The sequence below is a fragment of the Apus apus genome, chromosome 2 (genome assembly GCF_020740795.1).
Source record: "Apus apus isolate bApuApu2 chromosome 2, bApuApu2.pri.cur, whole genome shotgun sequence".
In the NCBI taxonomy this organism is placed as follows: Eukaryota; Metazoa; Chordata; class Aves; order Apodiformes; family Apodidae; genus Apus; species Apus apus.
Window position 1 is genome coordinate 150104688 of NC_067283.1, and position 12603 is coordinate 150117290.

General features: G+C 41.6%; 1 protein-coding gene and 1 long non-coding RNA gene across 5 annotated transcripts in view; one reads left to right on the forward strand and one right to left on the reverse strand.

The window, feature by feature from the left end:
* Positions 1–1178: 1178 nt before the first annotated feature.
* On the reverse strand, positions 1179–9382 carry LOC127381674 (uncharacterized). The gene is made up of 2 exons (XR_007888777.1): positions 9077–9382; positions 1179–2148 (listed from the first exon to the last, which is right to left on the reverse strand). It is a non-coding gene; the product is annotated as an uncharacterized LOC127381674 (long non-coding RNA).
* A 360-nt stretch (positions 9383–9742) lies between these two features.
* Positions 9743–12603, forward strand: part of KHDRBS3 (KH RNA binding domain containing, signal transduction associated 3) — a 92713-nt gene continuing 89852 nt past the window's right edge. For all 4 annotated transcript variants that reach the window (XR_007888672.1, XM_051611148.1, XM_051611149.1 and 1 more), the window contains exon 1: positions 9743–10215. Coding sequence is in view for 3 of the 4 variants with exons in the window: in XM_051611148.1 (XP_051467108.1) it covers positions 10128–10215 (88 nt within the window). In the remaining variant the exon portion in view is untranslated. The remainder of the gene's footprint in view (positions 10216–12603) is intronic.

Sequence of the window (12603 nt, forward strand, 5' to 3'; positions counted from 1 at the left end):
AGAATTGAGGTATTAGCCCACGGATGTATTATTTTTAGGAAATGTGTGCTTGGGTACAGTTCAAGCCTTACTAAGCATTCCTTACCCAAGTTTACATTCATGCCTTGCTCACTGCCAAAATAAGACAGTGCATCAGTGAAACTCAAACTATTGATTTTTAGCAACTTGGTTTTGACAGAAATATATTTCTCAGTTTAAATCACAGAACTGCATTAAAACAATGTCCTCAGATTGTGAAGGAAAATGATTGGGCAAGGGAGGGAAACTACATTAAAATAAAATCTTTCAGCAGGAAAGCAAAGGCATATTTTTATCTTAGCATTTCACTTTATACAACGATATAAAATGAAGGAGTCCTGCTTCTGACTTTCCCTATTTTGTTAAAACTTGACACTTGGATAGAAATGCCGTGATATTTGTGAGCATGTGGTCAGCACTTTTATTTTCCAATTGAGTTCTAAATTAAAAATCTGAAATCAGGTCATTCTCATCCACTGAATTCTCAGGCACACTTCATATAAACAGGTTCTTATTTTTCCCCAGCGACTTCTCTTTCTTTTCTCACAGCCACATTTTCTTTTACCCCAAAGCAACAGCTCTCTTATATTCTTATATTGCCCTATTCTGTGTTCTGTCTTGTTTCCACAACACATTTAGGACTCTCAAATCTGAGAGAGCCACTAAAATTGTTCTTAGTCTCAAAACCCATTCTCCTAATACAGAACTGCCAGACTGTATTTCCAGAGCACTTTCCTCTGGGATTTATTAGTGATAAGGTATTTTTTTAAAAATGTAACTGGTTTTGATACTTTTGTAATTATATTTTTTTTAATTTTTACACCATAAAAATTCCACTCTTCACAATTATAACTTGTCCTTCTACACTTTTTTTAACAGGGCAGGTGAAACTGATTTTCATCACTGAAGGTAAAATTCTGAAATTACCTAACCTCTTTAAACACTTCAAAACCCACATGAAGTTAAGGAGGTTTTAAGACTGTTAACAATACACCACCAACAACTGTAAAACTAACATGAAGGGTGGTGACAACTGTTGTAAGAACTCCCTCCTTATCTCCACGAAATTCTGCCTGAGGCTGTGACCCCTCAGTATTTAAACAATGCATGACACAAATATATTTTTCCTCCTACAGTGAGACAATTAATGGAAGTCTGAATATTGGTGAACAATTTTATTTCTATTTCCACCCAGACTACTTTATCTCAAATACAGAATTAATATATACAATTCATAGAATTATTATAAAATATATAATTATTACAAATACCTCAGGATTAGTGCTCTAAAAAAGTATCATATTGCAGAGCAGACACTTTAAACTTCACTTTATGTCTAATATGAAAGAAAACCTAAAAATGAAATCAGTGTTACTGAAATGGAAACAACCCAGTCTGTTTACTGTCCAAACCAAGAAATGCTACACTTAGAGAGATAATGCTTAGTTATCTTATTGCAACATTTAGAGAAAGTTCAGTTTAAGCAAGGAAATATTTTATTTCAAAATATAAGACAAAACCACAAGGATTAGAAGTTCCATTAAAACTGAATTCAAGCTTATCATCTGATGGATTTAAAGAGTGATTTTCTTGTGAGACACAATTCATAAATATAGTAACTGACACTGCTCTGCCTTGCCACCACAGGTACTCTCTATCAGTACTAATTATCAATAAATACACTGCTGAAATATTTTTCAAAACAGTCATTTTGCATATATTGGCTACCTGCTTTGTGATATAATAAAATTAAACATGAGATATGCGTGTGACACTTGGATCAACATTTGAGAGTGGAGCTGGTATTGATAGGTGGCTTGAAGCAGCAATTGCTAGTGAGCTAAGCAAACCTCTGATGGCAGCTCTTTGATGACTCTGTTTCTGTCCCTGAATTCTCTACATCACAGCAGATAGGAAGCACACAGGGCAGTGAGAACATTTCACACTGCTTGATCCTTTGGTTGTAGGACATAGATCTGGCCGAGGGGGAGCACTGACAAAATCCATGTGTTCACATACTGACTTGCCTGTGTGCTTGGAGCAGGAGCTGACTCTTGCTGTCTTTCATGAGGAGTTGAAGCTCTTTCACCTGTTGCCTGGAGAAGATGCAGAAGGAGCATGCTCCCTTTCCTAGGCAGAAGATGAACGGGTTAGAATGCTCTAGGTTTTTTGTTCCCCAACAATTCCTTTGGGGCTTTCCTACAGCTGCTGCTTTGCTTCAGAATCTCACCTCAGATATGCAGACCCTTGAAGGTCACTTAAAAACTTTGTGTGTATACTGGCATCTTATCATGGTCTGCAGAGTTTTCATCAAGTATGCTCTGGCTCATTCTCACAGAAGTAGCTGTTGCAGGTGGAGCACCTGGACTAAAAACCTTCATCTCCCAGTATTTTAAAAAAGGTTTTCTTGTTTGTTTGTTTTGTTTCCAAAAGAAAAATGGACATTTTACTGTTAGCCCTCCACCTCCTTAGCAGAAGCTTAAGAAATGCTTTTTGTAAGACTGCTTCAGGAATAATGTGTCTGAGTCAACTATGTTTAGGAGCAAATGCAATAAACTACTATCACCAAATGGTTTCTGTTATACTGTAACTTTAGTTTACCTTCAGCTCTCTAAGGATCTGAGCAGTCTGAATTACAATATTTTCTGATCTAATATCAGAAGAAAATAAACTTTCTAGAGTTTTCCAGCAGAATAATGAAAGAAATGGGTCACGGGTAGATCAGAAAAGAAGTATTGCAGAAAGTAGGGGTATATAGAAGATATTAATACAGTAGATTTATTTCAGGGATGGAGTACATAATATTCTTCACCCTGAATAGCCACTTGTTCCACTAAGTGAAAAGGAAAAAGGCAGGGCTGTTTTCAAAGCTCAGATATCCAGTAAACTCATACAAGCAGACAGGAAAACACAGATTAGGATTCTGAACGGAGTTCTACTTCTCTTTAAAGAAAACACCACCATACAAAGAAAAATGTTTTGAGACACACGAAGATCTTACTAAGACAACTGATAAGTTATGGCTGATGGGGCCTTGGTAGTCAGGAAAGTCAGGCTGTGAAAGACAGGCTTTAAGTGCCTTGAATAGAAGAGAAAAAAATAGCAACAAGCTATTTCATACTGGAAAAAGCTGCCCTAAGAACAGAAGAGAACATTTACTAACACACTGCACAACCTGCTAAGAGAGGTGCAACCAGCAAGAAGACAGGTACAACAAAGATAAGTGTGTACTGGGTTTGGCATCTCCCACATTCAGGGCAATAAACGAGGTATGGGGGAGAACCAGATACATCAAGGTTTGTAGTATGGGCTGATTGTCCAGCACTTCAGAATACAGTCACGAAGTGCACACAGCAAACCACTTTTATAAGCATATTATTAGGCGGGAAAATAGGGAAGTGAAGAGGAGCACACAATTTTGCAAAAGCTCTTAGCAGAGGAATTTAGTAATGGTACAACATTATTTTACAGCTACAGACCAGGATCAAGAAAGGAGTAGTAAAGAAGTACTTATATCCAAATATAACACAAGAGAAGAGGAATTTATAAAAGCAGCCTTTTCACCATGATAATATTGATCTCTTTTGCATCATTAGAACCATATGAAGTGAATATTAGCAAGTATGTAAAGGAAAATGTCAAAAAACCCAGATTTTGAATAAATATATGCACAAACCCAATACTGGGACAGGGAGCTGTAAAATCACTGCACTTTATTTAAAACCAAATTAGAAAAGACCTTTTTAATCTTACAAAATACTTCAGAGCAGGGAAAATAAAGTTCATCATGATGCCTACCGGCACATCCTATCATCAGGGTATATGTGCAGGCAGTTCCAGGACTATGTGCACCATTACTAGTGCCATTAGCAATACTGCCTAAAGGTAAGAAGGAAGCCCTCTGGATCATGACATACATGAACACAATGAAAAAGGTGGTGAACTCATTGCAATCTATTGCCTCAATTACTGCACTAGAAACTGGAGAAGTTGTTCTGATACAGTACATTAGCTTTTAAGACCTAAAAAGAACAATAAGGTGGAATGCTACAATTTACCTGCAACTGATGAGGCAATTTTTTTTTTTTTTTTCTCTGCAGGTCTCATGCATTTTACATACTGTGTGTTCTACCTGGACACCAAGCCAGGACACTAGGAGTTTAGCAACCCAATTTTAGCTCTCTGGAAGGTGGTAATCCAAGAAAATGCTTTTTAACATGAGGGTGGTACATGAGATTTTTAAGGAAGGTGCAATGATATACCAGAAGGACTGATTGATACTATACTGAAACAACAACAAAAAAATATTATGGCAAAATCCTAGTGCCACATGCAAAAGAGAAGAGGAAATGCAATCTAAAATTCAGTTACACTTGATGGAAACCTGGTGTTAAATATTTTGTTATGTTTAGGAATACAGAGATATCTATCTCTCCAGAGTTAGTGCTTGAAGCAAGTAAAAATATTTTTCTTTCTACAAGAGCTGAAGAACATAATGAAGATGATGACTAAGACTGGCAGAAAACTAGAGCAATTGGCGAGGAAAGGATGAAAATGGTGCTGGGTTCACAGCCTGAATGATTTCACAGATGATGTTTTCCATAACATGAAAGATTTAGTCATTTACTTGTTCTACTGTAGAATCTTAGATCACTCAAGGAAACACACTGTAAGCCAATATATAACAAGAAGAAGTTAAGATTTGCCTTCATTAATTTATTTTTTTTCATCACACATATGGGTGCCCAGAAGCCAGTAGAAACAAACCATAATCAGTTCATATTCAACAAAAAACTTTGGCTATTTCAGCCCTGACTCTGTAACACAATAAAAAAATACAAATGTACAACTTGAATGAGACATATAATTGTTAAAAAAGTATTTTTTACACATCCTTTGTACAAAACAGTCTTGTCCTAGTATCTGCTCAAGCAAGGTCGCCTAGAGCCAGCTGCCCAGGACAGGGTCTGGATGGCTTCTGAACATCTCTAAGAAGGGAAACTCCAACCTGTGTCAGTGCTTGGGCATCCTTACAGTTAAAAGGTGCTCTCTGATGTCCAGAGGAACCTCCTGCCTTTCAGTTTGTGCCCCATTGCCTCTTGTCCTGTCACTGGGCACCATAAAAAAAAGAGCTTGGCTCCATCTTCTTCACACCCTCCCTTCAGGTATTTATATACATTAAAAAGATCCCCTCTGAGACTTCTCCAGGCTGCAGTCCCAGCTTTTTCAACCTTTCCTCATAGAAGAGATGCAACAGACCCTTCATCACCATGGCCTTTTGCTGAAGTCTATCCAATACACCCATATCTGTCTTGTACTGGGGACAAGACAAACACCAAGATCACCATCTTCTTTTCTGCCAAGCTGCATTTTAGCTGGGTGGCCCCCAACATGTGCTGCTGGTCCCTGGGGTTTTTCTTACCCAGGTGCAGGATTTTCCACGTCCCTATATTGAACTTCATGAGATTCCTGTCAGCTCATTTGTGATATTTGATACCATAAAACAAGGTATAAAACAAATGGGAGACTTGGATGAATAGTTGCAGGAAGAAAGTTTCTTCTGTCAGGAAAAGAAAGGGCTTTCAGGCATGTGAGTTCTTTGCCACCCTATTTGTAGCCACTATAGGAGCACAACATAACAAGTCTTTTACAAGAAACAATCTTCATATAGTGATAATGAAATAAGTTAATTAGAGACCAAAATAGCTTAACCTCTTAAGTATAGGCCAAGAGGCAAAAGAGAAAGCCACAAATTTTTAGAAGTAAGCATTTTTGAAAATTATTAATGATGGATGCCTTGATATAATGGCATACTCTTGTCTATTTTTTCATACTTTAACCCACCTGCAACTGTATAAAAAAAAGAAACAGCCCCAGGAATATTTGAGAAAGGAGTGCAATGGCAATTTCCATGTACTTAATAGAAATTGGCAAGTGATACCCTGGAATGCTAAGGAAGCCAGCACCTACTTAGCAACATGCTAATCAGAATGGTGGTGAGTCACATCAAGGACATATTCACTAGATGTGGTATTTGTGACAAACTATTTCCCAAAATAGACCTTGCTTCTATAGGTCTTCAGCTGTGTGCATTTTAATGAGCTGAAGTCTGAAATAAATAATGATTCTGCAACAGTCTTATAGTCTGTAAATCAGGACCCAGTAAATCAGAGGCAAGAATTACATGAGAGCCACGTAAAGTCTACCATGGTCAGTGGTAGCTTGATATGATCATTGAATGGATGGAATAAGTCTAGTCATATAAAAAAAAGATAAGTGAGTGGACAGTAATTTAGACAGAATTGAAAATATTTAAGTGAACTTAAAATATTAGGAACAAAGATTTAATGGTGAAAACACTGCTTGCTGTGCTGATCCAGCAAATAAGGAAAATGTGACTGCAATGAATTGTACAGAACCCACGTGCCAGAGAGAGGATGGAGCTGCTCCTCAGGTTCTCCAGGTACAGTCCTCAGACATCATTGTGGCTGCATCACAAGGCACAAAAAAGAAGTAAGAAACTGAATCTTGAGAGCAAAGGTACTAAAATGCCTTAAATGCTTCTATTCCATATTAATATTTGTGTTGACACCTCCAATTTTTTTTGCCTATAAACAGGCAGGCATCTTGTCCAGTCAGACAGATGGTGCTTTGAGAGAAGCAATGGACTTTACTCTGACACTGTTTGAGTGATGTGCACCTCCCAAATGAACCTCCTGAGACAGACAGCAGAGTGGACGTGTGTAAAAAGCCATTTAGTTTCCTGTTGGAGAGCAGGGATCAACACATTTAAAACCTGAATCTTAGAAGTCTGGGCTCACAACTTTTTAAACATTTGCGAATCCTAAAACTAACACCTACTGGGCACTCCCTTCATCAAGCTGCTCTGCAAGCTTTGTACAGCTTTCAGCAGCAAGAAAACAATCAGTCCTTATGGAATTGGTGTTTTCTGCCTTTCCTGGACAGTAGGAACTATGCTCAGCAGGCTTTTCCCAGCTAACCACATCACAGGCTGCTTTCTATGGCCTGAGGTTCATAATTTCCCATCCTGTCTGTCCTCCTCTTGTTTCATCACATCCCAGTGAATTTCACTGGATAAAACAATGTACTGCACTTGTTATGTGCAGGTTTGAGTTTGAACCATAGGGTAAAATGTGGATAATTTTATAATTCTTATATTATTATAGACCTAGCGAGAAACAAATCTTCAGACATCAAATAATTCTTTCTCTACCATAAACCAGGGGAAATTGGTATAATTTGGAAAGAAATACTGTGGTCTCCTGAAACACCAAATGTTTATTTAATCAGTTACTAGAGAAGATATTACTCTTTCCAGGAAAGGTACATTGCATTTTACACCATTTGTAATAATAAAGCCATATGCTGCAGAGGGACTTTAGATACATTTTTGGCTTTACTGGCAAAGACAGGGATTATTTTACTCCAGGTCATTCAATAAAGATTACACCCCTACATATTGTTCTGTATCCAAGTTGCACATGTCTGCCTGTTTCACAGCAGATGGCTGCATTTCAGAAGTTTTATAGAAAAGTCATTTATGGAAGGTTGAAATAAAACATTCAGTGTAATCTAGATACCTCCAGTTGCTTGGATGGTTGAGTTGTATTCAACAAACTTGATGTCATGCAGGAGAATTTTTAAAATATCACTTTGTAAATTTGTTTATTTTAGTCCTGGGTCAAGATTTATTTGGGATGGTCATAGAGAGAATGTAAATTAAATGTATTTCATACGGTGGCATATCATACATTTGTTTATGAGTATTCCAGGTAAACATAAGAAGAAATATGATGCCTCAATATATGGTTCTTCTGTTTTAAAGGGTGAAAAAAGCACAAGTAATTCTGAGAAGGGAGCCTTAACCCCTGATTCCAAGCTTTGAGTGAGTGATTTCTCATGCCAGCTTTTTAAGAGCCTTTTTTCTATCCATTTTGCAAGGATATAGTTAAGATACACAGCACAGTTGTTTGTTTTTTGTTTGTTTGTTTTTTAGCACTAAATACCAAAGTAAATATGTGATTATGAGGAAAGGCTGAGGGAGCTGGGTCTCTTTAGTTTGGAGAAAAGGAGACTGAGGGGGGACCTCATCAATGTTTACAAATATGTAAAGGGTGAGTGTCAAGACGATGGAGTTAAGCTTTTTTCGGTGATGACCAGTGATAGGACAAGGAGTAATGGATACAAGTTGGAGCATAGGAGGTTTAAGAGGAATATCAGGAAAAATTTTTTTACTGTAAGAGTGACAGAGCACTGGAACAGGCTGCCCAGAGAGGTTGTGGAGTCTCCTTCGCTGGAGACATTCAAAACCCGCCTGGATGCCTTCCTGTGTGATGTACTCTAGGTGACCCTGCTCTGGCAGGAGGGTTGGACTAGATGATCTTTCGAGGTCCCTTCCAACCCCTAGGATTCTATGATTCTATGATTCTATGATTATTTGATTCACAGAGATAAGAATTTTTTTCACTACTCTTTTAACTGTAGTTTTTCCACCTAAAGTTTCTTACTGGCTTTTGCAGTAATTGTTGGTTTTAAACTGACAGACACAGAGAAGAGAGTGTCACTTTAGCATTAGGGTTTTGGCTCCAGTGATTTAGTAATTTTCTTCTGTTTTGCCTCTGTGCTTTGCTACAGAGACCAGCTGATCTCGCCTCCTTTGGCCTTTTGTCACCAAAGATTCCTGATGAAACACCTAGGGCCTAACGAGGAAGCTGTGTAAAGCCTCAAAGCTAAAGATCAAAGTGAATAATGATCTAATATACCAAGTGTATCCACCGCAAAAAAACCAGGGAAACAGGCTTCGGAAAAGGGCTCTTCAACTTCGCATCTCTTTCTTGTAAAATATGCTTGAATGACCAGCCCACCTACAATGGCCCATCAGGGCAATTCAGTGGAAGTAAGATTTTCTGGCTGGTGTTTATGAAGCGCTTTGTATTCCTGGGAGCCTACGCACAAAATGCTGGATAAAACAAACAAATAAATAAATAAAAATACGGCTGTTCGGGGGAGAAAAAAGAAGTTAAACCCGCGGCTTTACCCCTCCTTCAGAAGCACATCTTGCCTTCCTTCCCCCGCCTCCCGGGGTGAGATCAGGAGAGGCTCAGGCCGCTGTCCCGGCTCCCCTCAGCCCCTCTCGCAGCCCCTCCTGCCGCGGGCAGCGGGCCGGCAGGAGGGCGGAGCTGCCGGCAGCAGCCGGAACGCCCCGCGCTCCCTCCTCCGCCCGCAGGCCCGACGGGACGTTCCGCTGCCCAGGCCCGTCGCGGAGGGGGAACGGCGCCCGGCTCCGCTTCCCGCGGCGGGCCCGATGGCGGCTCTTCTCCCAGGAGAGGGGGGATCCGCGGGGGTTTTCACGGGACCCGCACTCCCTCCCTCCCGGCCCGGCCCGCCCGCCCCGCCGGGGCCGCCGCCGCCACCTCAGCGCCTCAGTCGACCCCGCGGCACCGGCAGCGGGGCGGGGCCGAGAGCAGCCGCCAATCCGGAGCTGCCGCCCTGCATGACTGACAGGCCTCACCGCCCAATAGGAGCGCTCGCTTGAGTGGGCGGGGCGGCACTGGAGGGGGCTCTGCCGTCACCGCCCATTGGGAGGAGTGGGGGGCGGGGCAGAGGGGAGGGGCGGGGCCTCCGGGGGGTTGGGGGCGGGGCCTAAGTGGGGGTATTTAAACCTGGCGCGGAGGGGCTCGCCCGCTCAGTCGGCGCGGGGCGCGGGAGGCGCGGGTCGGTGCTTGTGCCGCCTGACTTGTCCCCTTTCTTCTTCGCGTGTGTGCGGGAGGCAGGGGCAGCCCGTCCCGCCTGGGCCGGCGGCTTCCCGGGGAAGCATCTCTTCCCCTTTCCCAACCCCGTGCGCCTCCGCAGAGGGATTTCTCCGCTCCCCTTGCCCGCGGTGGGAGGCGTCCCCCCTTTTCCCGCTCCCGGCCGGGGACTTTGCGGCGCTTCCCTCTGGATGCGTCCCCGCAGCCCCGTGCGGGAGGCGGCCAGGGGGAAGCGCTGCCTCCGAGGATTTACCGCCGCCTGGGACTCGGACCCGCGCCGTCGTCTCCCTTTTCCCCGCGGGGACGCCCGGAGTCCCAGCCCCGCTCTGGGCCGCCGCCATGGACGAGAAGTACCTGCCCGAGCTGATGGCGGAGAAGGACTCCCTGGACCCGTCCTTCACGCACGCCCTGCGGCTGGTCAACCAAGGTAAGGAGGGTGCGGGAGCGGAGCGGGGCCGCTTTGTCCCGCCGGGGGTGGGACGAGCCGGAGTTGGTGACGATCGCCGAGGACGCTCGGTGAAGGGGCTTCCTCTTCGTTTGGAACCGCTTAGTGGTTGGGTTTTCTGCCTGTTCAGGCTGCTGGTGTTTCCCGGCTCCGTCCTCCTTGTCAGGCTGCGGGGAGGAGGTGCGGGGCTCGGCTGCCCGGGCAGTGTCCTGCCTGTCCTGCCTTCCTTCTGCTGTCTGAGCTGCTCCTCCAGCAGGCAAAGCATCTCCCCCAGGCAGCGGCAAACGCTGCCCTGCCTTCCCGAATTTCTGCTCTTTCATAGGTGTTTGTTTTTTGGTTTGTTTTTAATAACAGCGAAGGTATGATCGCTTGCTCTGCTTGAGTTATAAATTATTCCAAGTTGAGCAGCGTGGCTCTTCTGTGCTCTGCTTGGGCTTCCAGTCGATAAAAACCCCAGAAGAGGTTTCCCTGTGATGTGTTTCTGAACAGCTTATTGTTTACGTACGTGGAAACCTTTTTAAAAAGGAGCCTGCCACCGATGTCCTTTCCTAGGAAGTTTTGGCTCTGTAGCTAAAATATTAAGGAACGAGCAACACATTTGGGTCAACCTTTTAAAGCAAAATATTTTGTGTTTTTGCAATTATGTAACTCCAAATAATAAGCAATTTCTATTCCTGCATCCAACATGTCAGATAAGCTTTAAAGTGCTCGCTCTTTGTTTCAGTGATACAATTCTGAATAGAAAAGTAATTCTCTGTGGTTTACAGTATGATTTAGTGTAAATTTGGAAATACTGTGTAATTGTCAGGTGACTTAAGTTCAGCTCTGGAGAGACAAACACTTGATGCAGTGCTTGGGATGCTCAAGTGAAATAAGCTACCAACTGATCTTCTAATCTAATTTACTGACAGCCGAAATTATTTTGGCTTCAGTTGAAGTGTTTACAAGCTGTGCTAGGATACTTGACTTCCTGTAGCAGAAACAGGTCGAAGTCAATGTGTCTTCTTTCAATGCATTGTTGTAGTTTTTGTGTAATGGGCTGTGAGTGTCCATCCCCAGATCAGAAGGGGAATCGACTGTTGTCTGAAATACTCTGGAGTTAGGGGTAGCTGTCACAGTTTCAGCTGTGGAATGCTTATGCCATGTGTTTTGTGGCTGCATGTCCTTGGGTGTCTGGTATTTTGCATATTTTTATTAGCTTTGTAAAAACGCTGCTGTTGATAATGGGAGAAGAACTATGATAATGAATAGATATTTGTGGGTTTTGCTCTAAGTAAAAAACTTGTTAGAATTTATCTTGATGGCTGAGAATTTAAGACTGAAAAATAGTGAAGCTCCTCTTGAGCTACTGGAAGAAGAGTCTTTTTTTTTTTTCCATATATAAATTATTTACAAAGTTCCAGAAGTATGTGATTTCCAATTTACAAACGTAACATTTATAGCAGTAGATATGACTGTATGGCTGTTACCAAAAGTATGACTTTTTAGGACTATGATAGTTTTTTGAGGTGCTCATTCTCATGGGAAATGAGAGAGGGCAGACAACCTTCTGCCTGCTTTTATCATGTGATACTTAGTATCTGCATGTCTAGTTTCAACTCCAAAAATAAATTGTATTGTCAATGAAAAAATGAATGCAGCTGGATGTGGATCCAGCATCTTTATTGTAGGATACCTCTAGATTTTTTACTTTGAAAGTGAAGAGAGTTCAAGGAGTGTGACTATTGACTGGTTAACTATAGTTTAAAATGCACATTCTTATCATATCTATGTAAAATAAAGATATTAGGCAGTTGCGGAGTCACCAAAGAACCACATAACATGAAGTGACTGTATGATACAAGTGGGAAATGGATGACTTCAGGAGATGTTTTACAAACCCATCCTGTAATGATGCTAACTTTATTAGTGACTGTTTTTTCTTCTCAATTGTAGTAATTCTGTGCAGTTAAGTTAAGGCAATTATTAGTGGAAATGTATATGGAATTATATGGCATTAGTGGAAATGTAAGAGTTCTGGTGTATAATTTGCAAGTCGCATCCACTGAGTTCTTTATGATAGTTCAGTCAGCAGGTAAATGAAATGTAATTTTTTTCATCTAGGTTTGACTAGCTTTTCAGTTTAGAATGAAACATATTTCTCAGTTTGAATAATTCCGGGTTTGTGTAAGAATGTTTTAGCAAAGGTTTTAAGTGCTTAAAATAACCAGCTTAATTATGTAATAGTATTTTGATGTCTTAATAGTATTACATTTGCTATCTGTATTTACTGAAACTGAAATACTGTAGATCAGCCAATTTTCTTTAAGGCTCAAGATTGATTTGTAAGAATGGCACGGTTGAATTAGCAAATCTTTCAAAGGTGCTGAA